Here is a 13,973-nt window from a genome sequence, read left to right on the forward strand (position 1 = left end):
TGAGCTGATCAATTGTCGGACCATAATGCTTGCCGTAAAGTCAAATGCTAGATAAAAAACAAATTCAGAGAATTTGTTTGTAGCAAGGACCTAAGCTCTCACTCGACCCCAGGGCAGACAACTCGGCAAAATAAACATTTCGTACCTTTCCAGTATTTGAAACTTGTACTTTCCAAAAGAAAAGAAAACGGGAAGAAAGAGGTGCAATCGGTTGTTGCTATGGGGAGCACTCTCTGTTGGCGGTGTCTGAGTTGTTCGACCAATTGGGGAATTATCTACCGACTGTTTTGGCCAATGCCTCGCTATTTGTCTTAGACAAATGGAAAAAAAAATGAATGAATAAATAAATTAAGAGGCAAAATGGGAATGCGTCGCAACGGGAATCTCGGCTAGTTCCAAAGTTTCCCTTTGCGACACCTCATTGCCCGTCTCAATTCAAGTGGGCAATTTTGCAGCGACTGGTTTCCCCGGCTGCATTGCTGCCGAGGGTTAAACCACTCAGGCAGATTGTGCGTGCGTATTTTTTATTAAGGTTCTACATTATCCCTATAAAGCAAAAATTAAGTTTAGAACTACGTGCGTAGGTACTAGGTAGTAGCACTGAACGAGAAATCACGACCTATCTACTCCGTACCTGGGTCACGAGAACATCTGATCCCGGTCTTATAATCTTAATTAAAGTAGCTAGCTGCGAGTGAGCAGAATAGCTCCAATCAATTGAGGTGGCGAACAAGTTGGTTGCGATGCATTGGTTGGCTCCGATCAAACAACTTGGCTTCTGCAACGGAATGAACTAGATCAATCTGGGTGGCGCGGATTGAACAAATGTGGTCGCTGCCATCGGCCGCATTGTCTTGCATGACTACGTCTTCAGTGTCGGCAATGCTCTTGATGAAGCCGTTTTCGAGGGGCTTGTACGGCATCTTGGCCTGGAGACGGAGGACGTTGTAGACCTGGTCGGCGTAGCGCACGGCGAGGCCCAGAGGTCGGGGCCGACGTCGTGGGTCACGATCATGATCAACCGCCATTCGATTGTTTATATTCCCGTCTACCAACCAGACGCCCTTGTTTCATTAGATGATCCAACGTTACATCTGTTGCGCGTTGCTTAGGTCAGCTGTTTCGCTGAAGAACTGGAGTCAAGCCCACCGGGTTTCCCATTCAACACGTGAGTAGGCATTTGGCGCACAAGCAAACGGAACATGCAAGACTCTGCGTTTTCCTTCTTGACAACACATATGGAAGATAATTCGAGGATCTAGGATAACGTGAGAGCTCCCGTAACCATGGCGACTTCGCTACCGTTTAACGACTTTTCAGTGCCATTTTTGTTTGTTATGCTCTGTGTCAAAACGATATCATGGGCTGTCGTCTACGTGATAACTGTCAAGTCTGATCTGCTCACAATCTTGGGAATATCATGCATCCTGGCGGCATTGCTTTCAAAAAGGGAAAAACGAATAGCAAACCGAACGAAGAAAATATACAACCATTGGGCTTAGTTGAAAGGTCTATACTGCCCCCATCCAGCTGTTACAGCATTGAACCTCTCATCTTGATATTAAATTTAACCTCCATACCACCCCCATTTGGTGAAGCAGGCCATAGCTAACATTGCGTTTGCCGATCCCGCTACTAGAAACCCACAATATCGCGTTAATAATGTGTCCAAGCTACTGCCACGATTGGCCGCTGGGTGTCCCATTAAACACCAAGGCCAGGTATCTCTCTATTTATTTCTCACTAACTACTCGTGCTCTAGGTACTACCCGAACATATCGTCTTATTTTTCATCATCAGCGCATTTTCGTCATCCAACGAGCGACCAAAGTCATGACCTTAATCTCGGAGCTACGGTATTTCGTAGCCAATATCTATGTGGTTAATAACCTCGCCTCTACGACTCGCTTATCAGCCGCTACCTGAATGGCGGGAAGAATTTGGCGTGTGTGACATGACGTGGTATTAGCAGACAGATCAGAGCATGGAATAGAATTGTATGCTTTGAAAGATGCTAGGCACACCTTTGTGGGCTTCAGAAAGATCTGCCCGAGCTTGAGGCCTACAGCCGCTCGACATTCAAGACTTGCAACGTTGTTGTCTAGATATAAACATTTCATCTTTAGATCGACGTTGACTCTAATCTTAGCAGCGAGTACCTTTGCCACCCGAAAGGCTTCTTTGAGAGTGTGGCGCTCACAATTCATCGGCATTGCACGTTCGCATTCTTCATACGATTCGAGCTGCTGCCGTGGCAACACGGATTATATATTGACGACTAGATGGGATATTCGCCCATCCAAATGAAATTAAAAAGACTTTCATCTCTGGCTTTCTAAACGGAAAATTATTCAAGTTCACAAAAGGCGTCTTCCAGCAATCTTCATAGATAGGAAGTCGGCTTTGCAAACATCTGTTGCCAATTTGCTCTCAGCCTAGACTCGTGTCCAGAACAGGTGATGCTTGTTTTTCAGCATTGACAAGGGTTATATGGTAATAAATTTTAACAGCCTTGCAGCTTTCCTGCCGCTAAAAGGAGTTATTTATCCGACTGTAATGTGTCCATTGGCGAGTAAACACGTATGGCTTACAGGAAGAGGATAGGAAGCAAGACAAAGTCTCGATCTCAAGTTCATCGTGTTAACGAACTGCCCTCAGAAGAAACATCTCCCAAATTATCCACAGCGATGATTTTTGGAAGTATCGGTCGCTAAATGCTTGATATATTACGACTTTTATACAAAATTACCCCTCAACAACAGCTGGTCTTTGCCACGGTGTGCGCCCTACCGGACATCAAAAATGCATCGAATACGGGAGGAAAATTGCTGAGTCTATCATACTCCACGTGTTGGTGTCTAGAATCGCTCTCATCGCCATCTGGGTCGGGTGAAGCAAGTTCGTACTAAGTTATACCGCCCACAAGTTTCATTACCAGCACTGCATTAATGGCTCTACTCCTCTCGATATTATCTCTCTCAACATCCGTCTCATTATATGATGTCCATCAAGTATCAAAACCATCAAGCGACTCTTTACCGTATGGGCTTCGAATCACCATTCAAGCACTTGGTCCTGAATTAGCTTTCCAATATGAGTTCGTGAATTGCAGAGGCCTCGCAAATGAGGTTGATCTTAGCGGGCGCTGTTGTTCATTTTCCATGTGGACATAAAGGGCAGTTGCTATAATTCCTCTTCCTTACCCCGATTCGCCTTTCTTCATTTTCATTTATACCCATTATTTCGATAATTATCCACTATGCTTTATTTATCTCTTCCATCGCAGAGCAACAACATAGGTTGACCATCGTTAGGAGCTGAGTCCACCACGCACGATCCCGTCGTGAGCATCTTCCACAGTGTCATCCAGCTTCACAATCCCTTAGCTTCTGGTTAATTGCCATTAGACATTCAAAACTAAGGGCAGGCAGAGATTTTGCTCGAATTTTTCCAAGACAAAGAAGAAGAAGACAAAGAAGAAGACAAAGAGGAAGAAAAAGAAGATGAAAAAGAAGAAGAGTGTCGGCGGTAGCGGCAGTGGCCTTGGAACACTCTGGCCTCACTAACAACAACCCTCGAAATAGACTCGAAACAGTCCGATTCTTGCGCCGTGAGGGCAGAATTTGACTTCTTATAGCACTTTAGTCCCGATCCTGAACCCGAGGACCTACTTTGTTACATTTTTCTTTTCGACTGGTAACGGAAAAGTCCGTCATCGGAACTTTGGGCTTGGGTTTTAACGCACCGCCAAATCTTGTCCTCCACATCAAATTACGCTTCCCAGACATCATCATGGCCTCTATTACGGCCCATATCGAACTTTATTGCTTGTGCCTAAGATCAGTGTTGCTGATAAGCGAGAGACTTGTCGGTTGACATGCCTGCGAGTATCCAAACATAGAGCTTGGTCAGCATCTAGTTCTGGTCCGCACTAGTTCGTCTCTCTGCTCCCCGTTCGAAGACACCAAACGAACTATAGAGCGCTACCAAGGGGTAGAGCTCCTCCCAATTAGAATCTGAAAGTATTTCTGCGAGTGTGGACGGCCATTGAAAGGGGTTGCCCCTGTTTTAGTTGGTGACGTATCTCTTTGATCTGTCACATCTTTCCAGTCATGCAACACTTGAACTTGGCGTTCTTTGGCTTGGAAGGCAGAACGTAACCTTTGAAGGCACTGAATACCTGTCCCACTTCGTTTTGATGTATATCTTTCAGTGGATAAGCAGTATTATCAGTAATCCAACGACCATTTCTGTCTCGGCCGTGCGTCCTCATTACAACCGCATTTGCGAGATATTTATACTTCTCAGCAATAGCCAAGCGGCCGGGCTGAACAGCAAAGGTTGCATGGACTGGCCCAACATGAGTCATCCATCTATATGTGAGTTTGGTAGCCGCTGGCCCTTCGAGTAGAATCAGATGCAATGCTACAGTCTGAATCTTCGGCCTTTGGAGCCAGACACCAATGCTTAATCATTATTAAATCTCTCCGATTCCTTTTCATCATGTGACCTTGAAAACATTTCCTTACAGCAGGCTTCTTATCAGTCGTACACGCCGTTGTCTGCGCTGTCGGGGAATCGCCGCCTCACGGGGTCATTGCGTTGATTCGAGGTTGATAAAGTGCAAAAATTCTTGGAGTCGGGCCGTGGCTTTACGCTCCCGTTAGAGTGCTCGGTTGTTCTACCTCATCGTCTTCTGGAGAGGCGACAATCTCAACTGGAGACGCTGAGGTGACTATATTTGTATGTACTCGTCGAAGACGCTCGTTAAGATTCTCCTGCCGAGAGGAGCCCTTGCCGGTATGTCGCTTGGAGTTGGGATGTGGGCAGTTGACAGTGTTCTTAGGACCGTCGTGCTTCCTATGAACCTCTCGCTCCTACTGGAGGAGGCGGCCAAAATATGTAAATCCAGGTAGATTCTCACAGCCCTCAGCTGGGCAGCGATAAGAACATTCGTGTTTATCCATATATTTGATGTAGGCATCTTGGCTCTTCTTGGAAAATGGACGGTGGAACTTAACATCGCGGCCAGTGTCGTATGGCGATGCATCTTTTAACCCTTTCCGAGGCATTTCTTCAGCGGGTAACCCATCCCCAGACTTGATTGACACCTTTTCATCCCGTTCTTCCTTTCGCACATGTTCGCCATACTCCATGCTAAGTCCAAAGCTCTTGAGCATGATTTCTCACACTCTCGATTCAACCTCTTCACCGCACAGCGCTTTCCTTACCCTCCCCAAGCCTGACTCGCCTTTTATGAGCAACGTGCTGCCCTCCCTTTAATGTCTGTTCCAGTCTTTGTGGCCCACTAGGTATTCTGCAGACGTGACGAGATCGTCCCGTCCACAAGCAAAGGTTTGTGCCAACCCTATGACGCACTACTCTTCATTGACCGGCAGAATTGCTGATGTCCATCTTAGGCAAGAACTCCTCGACAAGTACCACTAAACCCAAATCCTCGTCTTCGTTGGTGAAACTGGCTCCGCAAAGACTACACAGATTTCGCAATACGTCGTGTACGATGGGCTCCCGCACCTTAATGGCATTAATACTCCATATGAGTTGCCATAACGTGATATTAGCGATAGTAGCAGAGAGTAGCAGAGAGTAGCGATAGTAGCAGAGAGTAGCGACAGTAGCAGAAAAGGCATTACTTCTTCAGAATAGGTCAAGGCAATGTGACGTTTGTGGGATTTTATGGCAAATATATTCAAGATCTGGATATTTTGTCTTCTATTTGCTCTAAAAGGAAAATATCCTTAGTGCATGAATTAAGGAAAATGACATGCCTCTTCGAGAGCTGGGTATTGATGCCCAGAATGTTGGAACGACCAGCAAGGGCAAATCGTTAAAGCACTTTTGGAACTTTTGGGCATTAAGCGTGGCAGATATGGTGATGATCTTAAGGTTGGGGCGTCTCTCTGCAATCTACTTTAGCAGAGCTATGAGAATATCGGTCGTCAATGTTCTCTCGTGCGCTTCGTTAAGAATGATGCAGCTGCATCTGGACATACTATGGTCGTGTATGGCCTCACACAGAAGCATACCATCCGTCATGCACTTCAACATGGTCTTGGGCGTCGTCTTGTCTTCGAAACGAATGCCGTAACCGACTTCTTCTCCGAACGTGACATCCATCTCATCAGCCACACGCTAGGGTAGTAGTGACATAGCAGCGACTCGACGTGGCTGCGAACAGGCAATAAGCTTGCCATTGAGGTGCGGTAGCTCATCGTACACGGCGTATTTGGGGAATCTGGGTGGTCTTTGTTTACCAAGCTTCGTCTAGCGGCAACCGCTGTTAAATTTCAAGTCAGTTACATGCCCAAATGGCTTAGCCAGTCGTTTCTAGGAGAGCTACCTTTCTGCGCTGTGGTTGTAGCATTACGGCTCAATTGCGAATAGTGGTTTTCTGAGGAAGCTTTTCGCCGCTGCAATCTGGGGCAAGTTTATTTGCGTCTTGGGTCATGGGTGAATCCTGATTTTGCTCATTAGTAGGACTTTGGAATAAGGGATAGCCTGCCTGTTTCTTACTTTCTGGAGTTTTGCTGGGGAGCGTTGGCTCAGATGCTGGCTTGAAGGCCAAGCTTTCGACTGAAACAATTGTTGTCATTTTTCTTGTTTCTCTCCTGCGCAATATTGCTTTTTGGTGAGGTAAGATGTTCTAGCAAGACAGGTGACGCGGCGATACTGGGATTTCATGGCCTATTTTCAACAGAGAAGCAGAGGCTGGTTGACGAAATTGACCTCTCGCTTCATGCGCGCATCCAAGGGGAGTCAGTGTTGGGGAGAGGAGAGGTCCATTCGACGAGTCTGGGTTGCGAGCTTGGTGATTCTTCTCGGCCTCCGTATACTATACGATGACAGGGATACCCGGAAGTTTCTGTCCATTGAATTGTACGGCCGGTTGAACCGATCGTGTATCATGCGGTAAAGAGAGTGAATCAAGAGGGTCGGGAAGCAGCGGTTGCAACGGTTGCAACGGTACCAAGAGGTACTCCGAAGTACCTTAGTAATAGTACTGCCTAGTACCTGTGTTGAAAATAGCGGTAGTACCTGCAACAACAGTGGAAAGTAAGAGAGAGTAGCGACAATAGCGGAAAGTAGCAGAGAGTAGCAGAAAGTACCAAGTAGCGACAGTAGCGGAAAGTACCTACCTGTAGGTACCTAGGTAGCAGCACAAGAGGCCCTTAAACGCCCCACCCGCTCCTCTCTCTCTCTCCTTCGTTCTACAGGGCATCACCTTCCTCACGCCACTCCAATAAATTCATCATCGCAAAAGCAATCGGCAAGGCTTGAGTGCGGAGGAAACACGTACAGCAGACTTTCCAAAATGCAACAGTGTCACATCTGCGAACAGTTATTGTGGAGACGCCGCTCGCTGGACGTTCTCCGGACACGATATCCTTGAGAATGAAGAATCACCTCTCTTCTCTCCCCCCCAAAAAAACAGCCCTTGGACTCCAAGACTTTACGGCGGCTCCAAAAAGGTGCTCTTCGATTAAACGACGAAACACTGTGGCCATAGCTTGTCAATGGGACAAGGCAGGGAATCGTCCAGACTAATTGATCGCAAGTTGTACCATCTCATAATCACACGCGTGCGTGATATCAGCTGCGATGTCATTATTGATCGCGCATGTGCTGCGGTAACAACAATGGACGAAGGCGTCTCGAGGCATGTGGACACTAGTGTCAGAGAAAGGCGTAAACGAGGGACAGAGGGATAGAGGAGGTTTCTACTACACAAGAAACCCAAAACTGAAATGGAAGCCCTGGAGACCAAATTTCTCGCCCAGGTGCGAAACTCAGGCCCATACCTGACCAACCATTCTGCACGCTTCTCGAACTCCTACCTCAACAACCCACCGTTATTGAAGAGCTCATCTCCATCAGCGGCAGTCTGCATACTTCTCGGATTCCCACTTCGACACCTCGCCTTCTGCACACTTCTCGAATTTCCACCTCAATTCTTATAACACCATCTCTCAGTGTTATTGATGAGCTCATCTCCATCAGTGACCATTTGTATCATTTACAAACGTTAGAAGGATCCATCGCCACGATGCATGGTCCCGACCCTGAGGAGGTCAAGCGAACTCTTTTTGCCAATCTCGGAAGAAGCAGGCAAGATGAACTACCATTCAGCAATGTGGCGAAGCGACCCCAGAAACTCTGGAACGAACCATATCCCGCAAGCTCGAAAAGAGAGCATTGAGAGCAAAATAGGTAACCAAATCGTTGATGAAGAAAGTCAACAGCTGGAAGGCCTAGAGCTTGGTAACAGCCACCCTTGGGCTCAGATCACAAATCAGTACATGGCGCGCATGCACTCGAGTCCAGACCGCTGAGGCACGCCACATAAGGCCTTTCGCCATTCCCAAAGCACCCTCGTCTATAATCGTTGATAATGAAAGCCAACAGCTGGAAGGCCTAGAGCTTGGTAACAGCCACCCTTGGGCTCAGATCACAAATCAGTACATGGCGCGCATGCATTCGAGTCTAGACTGCTGAGGCATACAATGGGAGCACGCCAATTAAGGCCTTTCGCCATTCCCAAAGCCCCCCTCGTCAATCAAATCTTCGAAAGGCGTCACCCAAATCCCCCTCGTCTATCAAAGGGGTCTCCTCAACATATACCTACATACCTATGTACTACTAAGTAACCCGTTACCTTGTACAAATGATTAAGAAAGGCTCTAAGTGAGCAGATATTCGGTACGTTAGTGACTTCGTAGAGTTCAAATATCGTAAAAGATGCAGTGGGATGGCTCTCTTAACCACCTAAGCACATACACAGTTCCCTAGGTATCTGCTACTCTCTGCTACTCTCTGCTACTCTCTGCTACTCTCTGCTACTCTCTGCTACTGTCGATATATTCCTCTAGTATCTGCTACTATCGCTAGCTAACTAGGCCGGCAGCCTCGATCAAGCAATGACATCCCCATTTCAAGCGCAACGTCGCAAGATCTCCAAGAGATATCCGAAAAGCCAAGTAAGCACATAAAGCACACCACGGCAGATATCAAGGAGCTGATCTTCAAGAGATATCCGAAAAGCCAAGTAAGCGCATCAAGGAGCTGATCTCCAAGAAATATCCGAAAAAGCCAAGTAAGCGCATAAAGCACACCACGGCAGATATCAAGGAGCTGATCTCCAAGAGATATCCGAAAAGCTAAGTAAGCGCATTAAGGAGCTGATCTCTAAAAGATATCCGAAAAGCCAAGCAAGCGCATAAAGCACACCACGGCAGATATCAAGGAGCTGATCTCCAAAAGATATCCGAAAAGCCAAGTAAGCGCATAAAGCACACCACGGCAGATATCAAGGAGCTGATCTCCAAAAGATATCCGAAAAGCCAAGTAAGCGCATAAAGCACACCACGGCAGATATCAAGGAGCTGATCTCAAAAGATATCCGAAAAGCCAAGCAAGCGCATAAAGCACACCACGGCAGATATCAAGGAGCTGGAGACGCATAGCACGCCAGAATAAGATCAAGGCCTCGGGTCTCCAGGAGATCCAAAGGAGGTCGCCTACGCCAGTTGAACCCAAGAAGAGTGTGCCTACTCCAGGTGAACCCTAGAAGAGTTTGCCTACTCCAGATGAAGCCAAAAAGAGCTCACCTACTCCGGATGAACCAAAGAAGAAGGCAGTTCTGGGCATGGCCAAACATAGAGCAGTTATCTTCTCATGTGCCATACATTCTTTATTCCTTCGTAACGTGGGTAGGCTTCTCTAGTTCTGCGGGGGCGCAAACTTCACAATGTTTTTGCCATTCTCCTCATACCGATCAATTTGCATCTTCAATTATCGGAAACGGGACATTCTAAGGCCGGCGATTGTAGCTAAGGGATAGCCTGTTTTGTTCAGCGTTCTTCTTCTTTGTCATAGTCTACTACGCCACCCAGAACAATCTTTGTTAGTGAATGCCAACACACCGTTTGCAGAGAACCCGGGGTACTAGGTAGCAAGAGGTGAAAATGCAAGTGTAAGGGCAATATGCGATAAAGAAAGAAAACCCGTAGTTCCTGGAATGAGGCTAAAAGTCTTGTACAAAGAATAATTGTGCCTGGTGCAAACAGATGGGCCAGGGCTAAGCCACACCTGTTCGACAAAAGTTTGAGGATAATGATGGCCAGGAGATGCTCAGGGAGAGTGATAAGGATCAACCAAGCCGTAGGCACATGTATTGAAGAGACTACCAACCTCATCTTGATGTAGTGAATCTTTTGGCAGTCCTTCATCGGCAGTGAAGCCAACGATGCCCGGCGCTATCGAAAGGATACGTATCCTCTGGTGACATTAGGTTATAAGGATAATATGCAGTCACCCTGTCGCCCAAGGGCACATAAAAACAGAGCGGATGCCCGAGTGGCATAACCGTAAAGCAACGACCAGGGAGGAGTACTTGACGAATCCCGGTACGTAGCAGCAGCGACCGGGGAGGAGTACTAGACGAATCCCGGTCGCTGCAAACTGGGCGCCCCGTTACAACATTTCATTTTGCCTCTTTCTTTCTTTTTTTTCTTTTTTGGGGAGCATATAATAAAGATATTATTATTTTTTGAGGCCCAAAAAAAGGTGGCCAGGAAAGAAACGTGGTGTGCCGCTGGAAGTAGGTGATAACAGGAGCAACAAGTAGCAGGTAAGTTGGAGCATCAGGCAAGGAACGTGGTCCGAGCAATTGAGACGGACTTTTCCCCTCTCCACAACTTGTTCAGCTTTCATTGTTCTTCTTACCAGGCATCTCCTCGAGATTTTCTCTTCTTACATCTAAAGCTACCAGCATTTTTTTACCCTTGCGAAATTTCTCTAAGGCCAAGGGAGGCCTCCTCAGCACTTTGGTATTCGCCAGTTGTGAGGAAGCATATCCAAGGCCACATGATGTAAGAAAACCAGTGAACTTTCAGAATGGCTAAGAATAACTCTTCTCATGCTAATACAGACTTCCTTTGTAGATTCACCTATCATACTCGCCCAGCAATCCCCCCGAAAGCTCGCTGAGTATCCCTGAGCGGCACCACCAACAGAATCTCGCTTTCGTTTCCAGAGCGCTACCATAGCCGCATCCCTAGTTCATAATGTTTTTATTTGTTTATCCCCCTTAAGCGGCCAGATCAGCGACAGCTCGCACCACGACCTTGATAGGCGTACCAGCGCTGGAAGTGCTGTTCGTCGATTGCGGCAGAGGCGGCCGCTGGTGATGATATTGATTAGAGCGGTCGAGAAGCAGATTTTTGGTTACACATGTAGGTTCCTCATCCATACTACGCTAGAACATGATGATTTCGATAATCTGCTATGGCCAAGAAAGAAACGAGTACATATCAGCAGAATAGGGGGAAGGGCGAACAAGAGGTTATATTCAAGACATAATTATCAACAGAGAAAGAAGCCTCAGCCTCCTTTTTTTTGTCAACGAAGGCCTTCTTCAAAGGGGCTTTGACAGCCTCTATTTGTTGAATACCGTCCATGAACGTATCTAGAGGATAGATTCCTTCATCCTCATCATCAGCATCCATTGATTCTGCAGGGGATCCATATCGGCTGTTTCCTCTCCATCGGTAACATGATCGCCGTTGGCTTCCTGCGTGGCTTGAGGTCCGAGATCATCTCCTGATGAGCGTGGCTCTCTCTTTAGCTTTCGGCTTGATTTTCAGACACCTCGACTTCAAATCGTAGTCAACCTGGATGTCAAGCTGGCTACCGAGTTTGACAGGGGAAAGGTGATATCACTAAAAATGAGCGAGAATGGCGAAACGTTTGAGGGTATGGAGGCTGAAGGCGATTCGGATAGTGGATCAACGTTCGATTAAGCTGAAGTTCATCTGTCAGCATCTTCGGCCCAGACAACTCCGAGGAAGTTGAAGTTGATTCAGAAGCAGAGGACAACACGAACAACACGGGCTTTTGTGACTTGTTTCAGTCTCTCGGCATACTTGAGCGGCGTAGCGGTATTCATGGCATTGACAAAAGCGATCAGCGTCGCAGAGAAAACAGGCGGATGCCTACAAGGATGGAGAGGAGCACGAGCGAAATTATTTAGTATATGGTTAAACAGACAGACCTTATCGGCCATAATATTCTGTCTTCCCTGAAAGTGGTGCGCTTATTTCATACAATACTTGTCGACTCACAAATGCCTGCAACATCTAGCATCCTCCTGAAAAATTAGCTAATGAAAGGGGGCCCAAAATCGCCATGTGCAATATTTGCAGAGATTTTCCTAGTGTCACTATCTCTCAAAGAGTAGGACAATTTCGACTTCGTAGATTAGGGATGACCTAGTCTGCAGCGTAAGAACAGCAGGGGGACGCGACGAGCTTCGAACTCAGGAGGCTGCTGGTGTCGGCATCGAATGTGCCGCCGCATAGGGCGCGACCGCTGAGCTCAAGATGCATCGTGATCAGGGAAGATAGCAGAGGATTTTTGCAATCAGGAAAAGGGAAAAGGCCTGTTGCAAGTTAACCAAGTGACAATAGCTGATTGATGGGATCACATACATTACCTATGCCCTTGTGCCTCACAAACATCTTCAATCTGCCAGAATTCACACGCGTTCTGAGCTCAGAATTCACACTCATTGTGCACTCTGCAGAATTGAGGAGATGCGGGCGAAGTGTTTGGAGGAGGCTCACCGCAGTTCTTAGCACATCCGAAGATCCAGACAGTGGTGTCATCACTTTGGGTCTTGAATTGGGCCACACTGATATGCGGGCATCTTCGCCAACTCTGGAGCTTTTCTGAACGACAAGCACTAGGGCAAGAAGTTCTTTTTACTGGTTTCAAAGGATCATGAGTGCCATAATATATTCATCGGGCGTAAAACTTTCTGTAGACTCTGCTGCATCCTCAGTCTGCGGTGAAAGCAAAGGATCGTGAGTGCTAGAACTGTCTAAACTGAGAATTTTTTTACTCTTTGTTTGCGTCTGTGTCGGAGCAGAACATCATGGTTGACAAAATCGACAGATATGAGGAATATTGAAGAGCTTTGGGGAGCATCCTTCGCAATCTGTGTCCGCGTGTACGATGCGGGCAAAAGATTGAGAGTGACGGAACGGGCCTCTTCTAAAGCCGGGTATTACTAATAAACAATAACACTTGTGCCATGAGAATATGAGCTTGCTGAAGCCATTCTAGAGATCCTAGAGCCTTATATAGACAAGAAGCGAAAGCTAGTGTTTGTCGAGTCCGAGGCTTGCCAGGACATCAAGTAGCTTTGGAGTGATGGATCTGAGATACTATCCCTTCGAGGTCTTCTTGAGCAACCAGACAACAAAGGAGTACACCAGGCTGAATAGAATTAAATAGTAAGAAGGGCCTCCTGAGCGTCCTTGACGACCTATCCATCTGCATCACGCACCCGCACAACGCCAGCAATGACGCTATATCTACCCCCGCGCCCTCATCAGAGTTGCTATTGAGGAGATTTAGGAGAAGGAAGCAAAGGCAAAAGGTGAGGAGCACAAGCCGGCTCTATGGTCCAGAATAACTTATTGTGAGGCGATATTTGCCCGGCTTTGTCGAGCAGTATGAAGATAAATGTCTTGCTTGGGTGTTAAACTTTTGGGAGAAATTCTAGAATTCTTTCCCTACGTATGTATGTAGTAGGAGCACAGGATTTTGAGTACTGTGGGTGCAGGAATTGACGCAAGTGACGGGTCTCTTCCAACTCTGGGTGTAACCCATTAGAAATCCGCTTTGAACCCCTGCTTGGTAGGCAGCTTTGTGCCCAGCCTCATATCTATGATCAAATGTGGTTGTCGCTCGATTCTCGTCTGAAATAGCGCCAGCGCTTATGTCTTTCCCAGGGTTGGTATTCAGATTACCAGTCTTCTGCACCTGCGTGTCCTTCTTCACCTTCTTTCTATCGTTCTCTTGGTTCTGCGCATTTATTTTGTGGTATGGTCTCTTTTCGTTAAAATGGGTTAAAAAAACTCAATTCTCGATTGCCTCGCCCATTCTTCAAA

The 13,973-nt window shown here is 46.9% G+C and overlaps 3 protein-coding genes across 3 annotated transcripts; 1 reads left to right on the forward strand and 2 right to left on the reverse strand.

Moving 5' to 3' along the window:
* Positions 1-713: 713 nt before the first annotated feature.
* Positions 714-1,028, reverse strand: TRIVIDRAFT_227860 (uncharacterized protein; the record flags this gene model as incomplete). The annotated part of the gene is made up of 1 exon (XM_014094655.1): positions 714-1,028. One exon carries the CDS (start codon positions 1,026-1,028, stop codon positions 714-716), a length of 315 nt encoding a protein of 104 aa, XP_013950130.1.
* A 3,849-nt stretch (positions 1,029-4,877) lies between these two features.
* TRIVIDRAFT_227861 (uncharacterized protein) lies at positions 4,878-5,180 on the reverse strand (the record flags this gene model as incomplete). Its single annotated transcript, XM_014094656.1, has 1 exon — positions 4,878-5,180. The coding sequence occupies one exon, from the start codon at positions 5,178-5,180 to the stop codon at positions 4,878-4,880; it is 303 nt and encodes a 100-aa protein (XP_013950131.1).
* A 2,478-nt stretch (positions 5,181-7,658) lies between these two features.
* Positions 7,659-8,218, forward strand: TRIVIDRAFT_227862 (uncharacterized protein; the record flags this gene model as incomplete). Its single annotated transcript, XM_014094657.1, has 2 exons — positions 7,659-7,707; positions 7,800-8,218. The coding sequence occupies 2 exons, from the start codon at positions 7,659-7,661 to the stop codon at positions 8,216-8,218; spliced, it is 468 nt and encodes a 155-aa protein (XP_013950132.1).
* Between the last annotated feature and the right edge of the window lie 5,755 nt (positions 8,219-13,973).

Source organism: Trichoderma virens (assembly GCF_000170995.1).
Source record: "Trichoderma virens Gv29-8 chromosome Unknown TRIVIscaffold_91, whole genome shotgun sequence".
Classification (NCBI taxonomy): domain Eukaryota; kingdom Fungi; phylum Ascomycota; class Sordariomycetes; order Hypocreales; family Hypocreaceae; genus Trichoderma; species Trichoderma virens.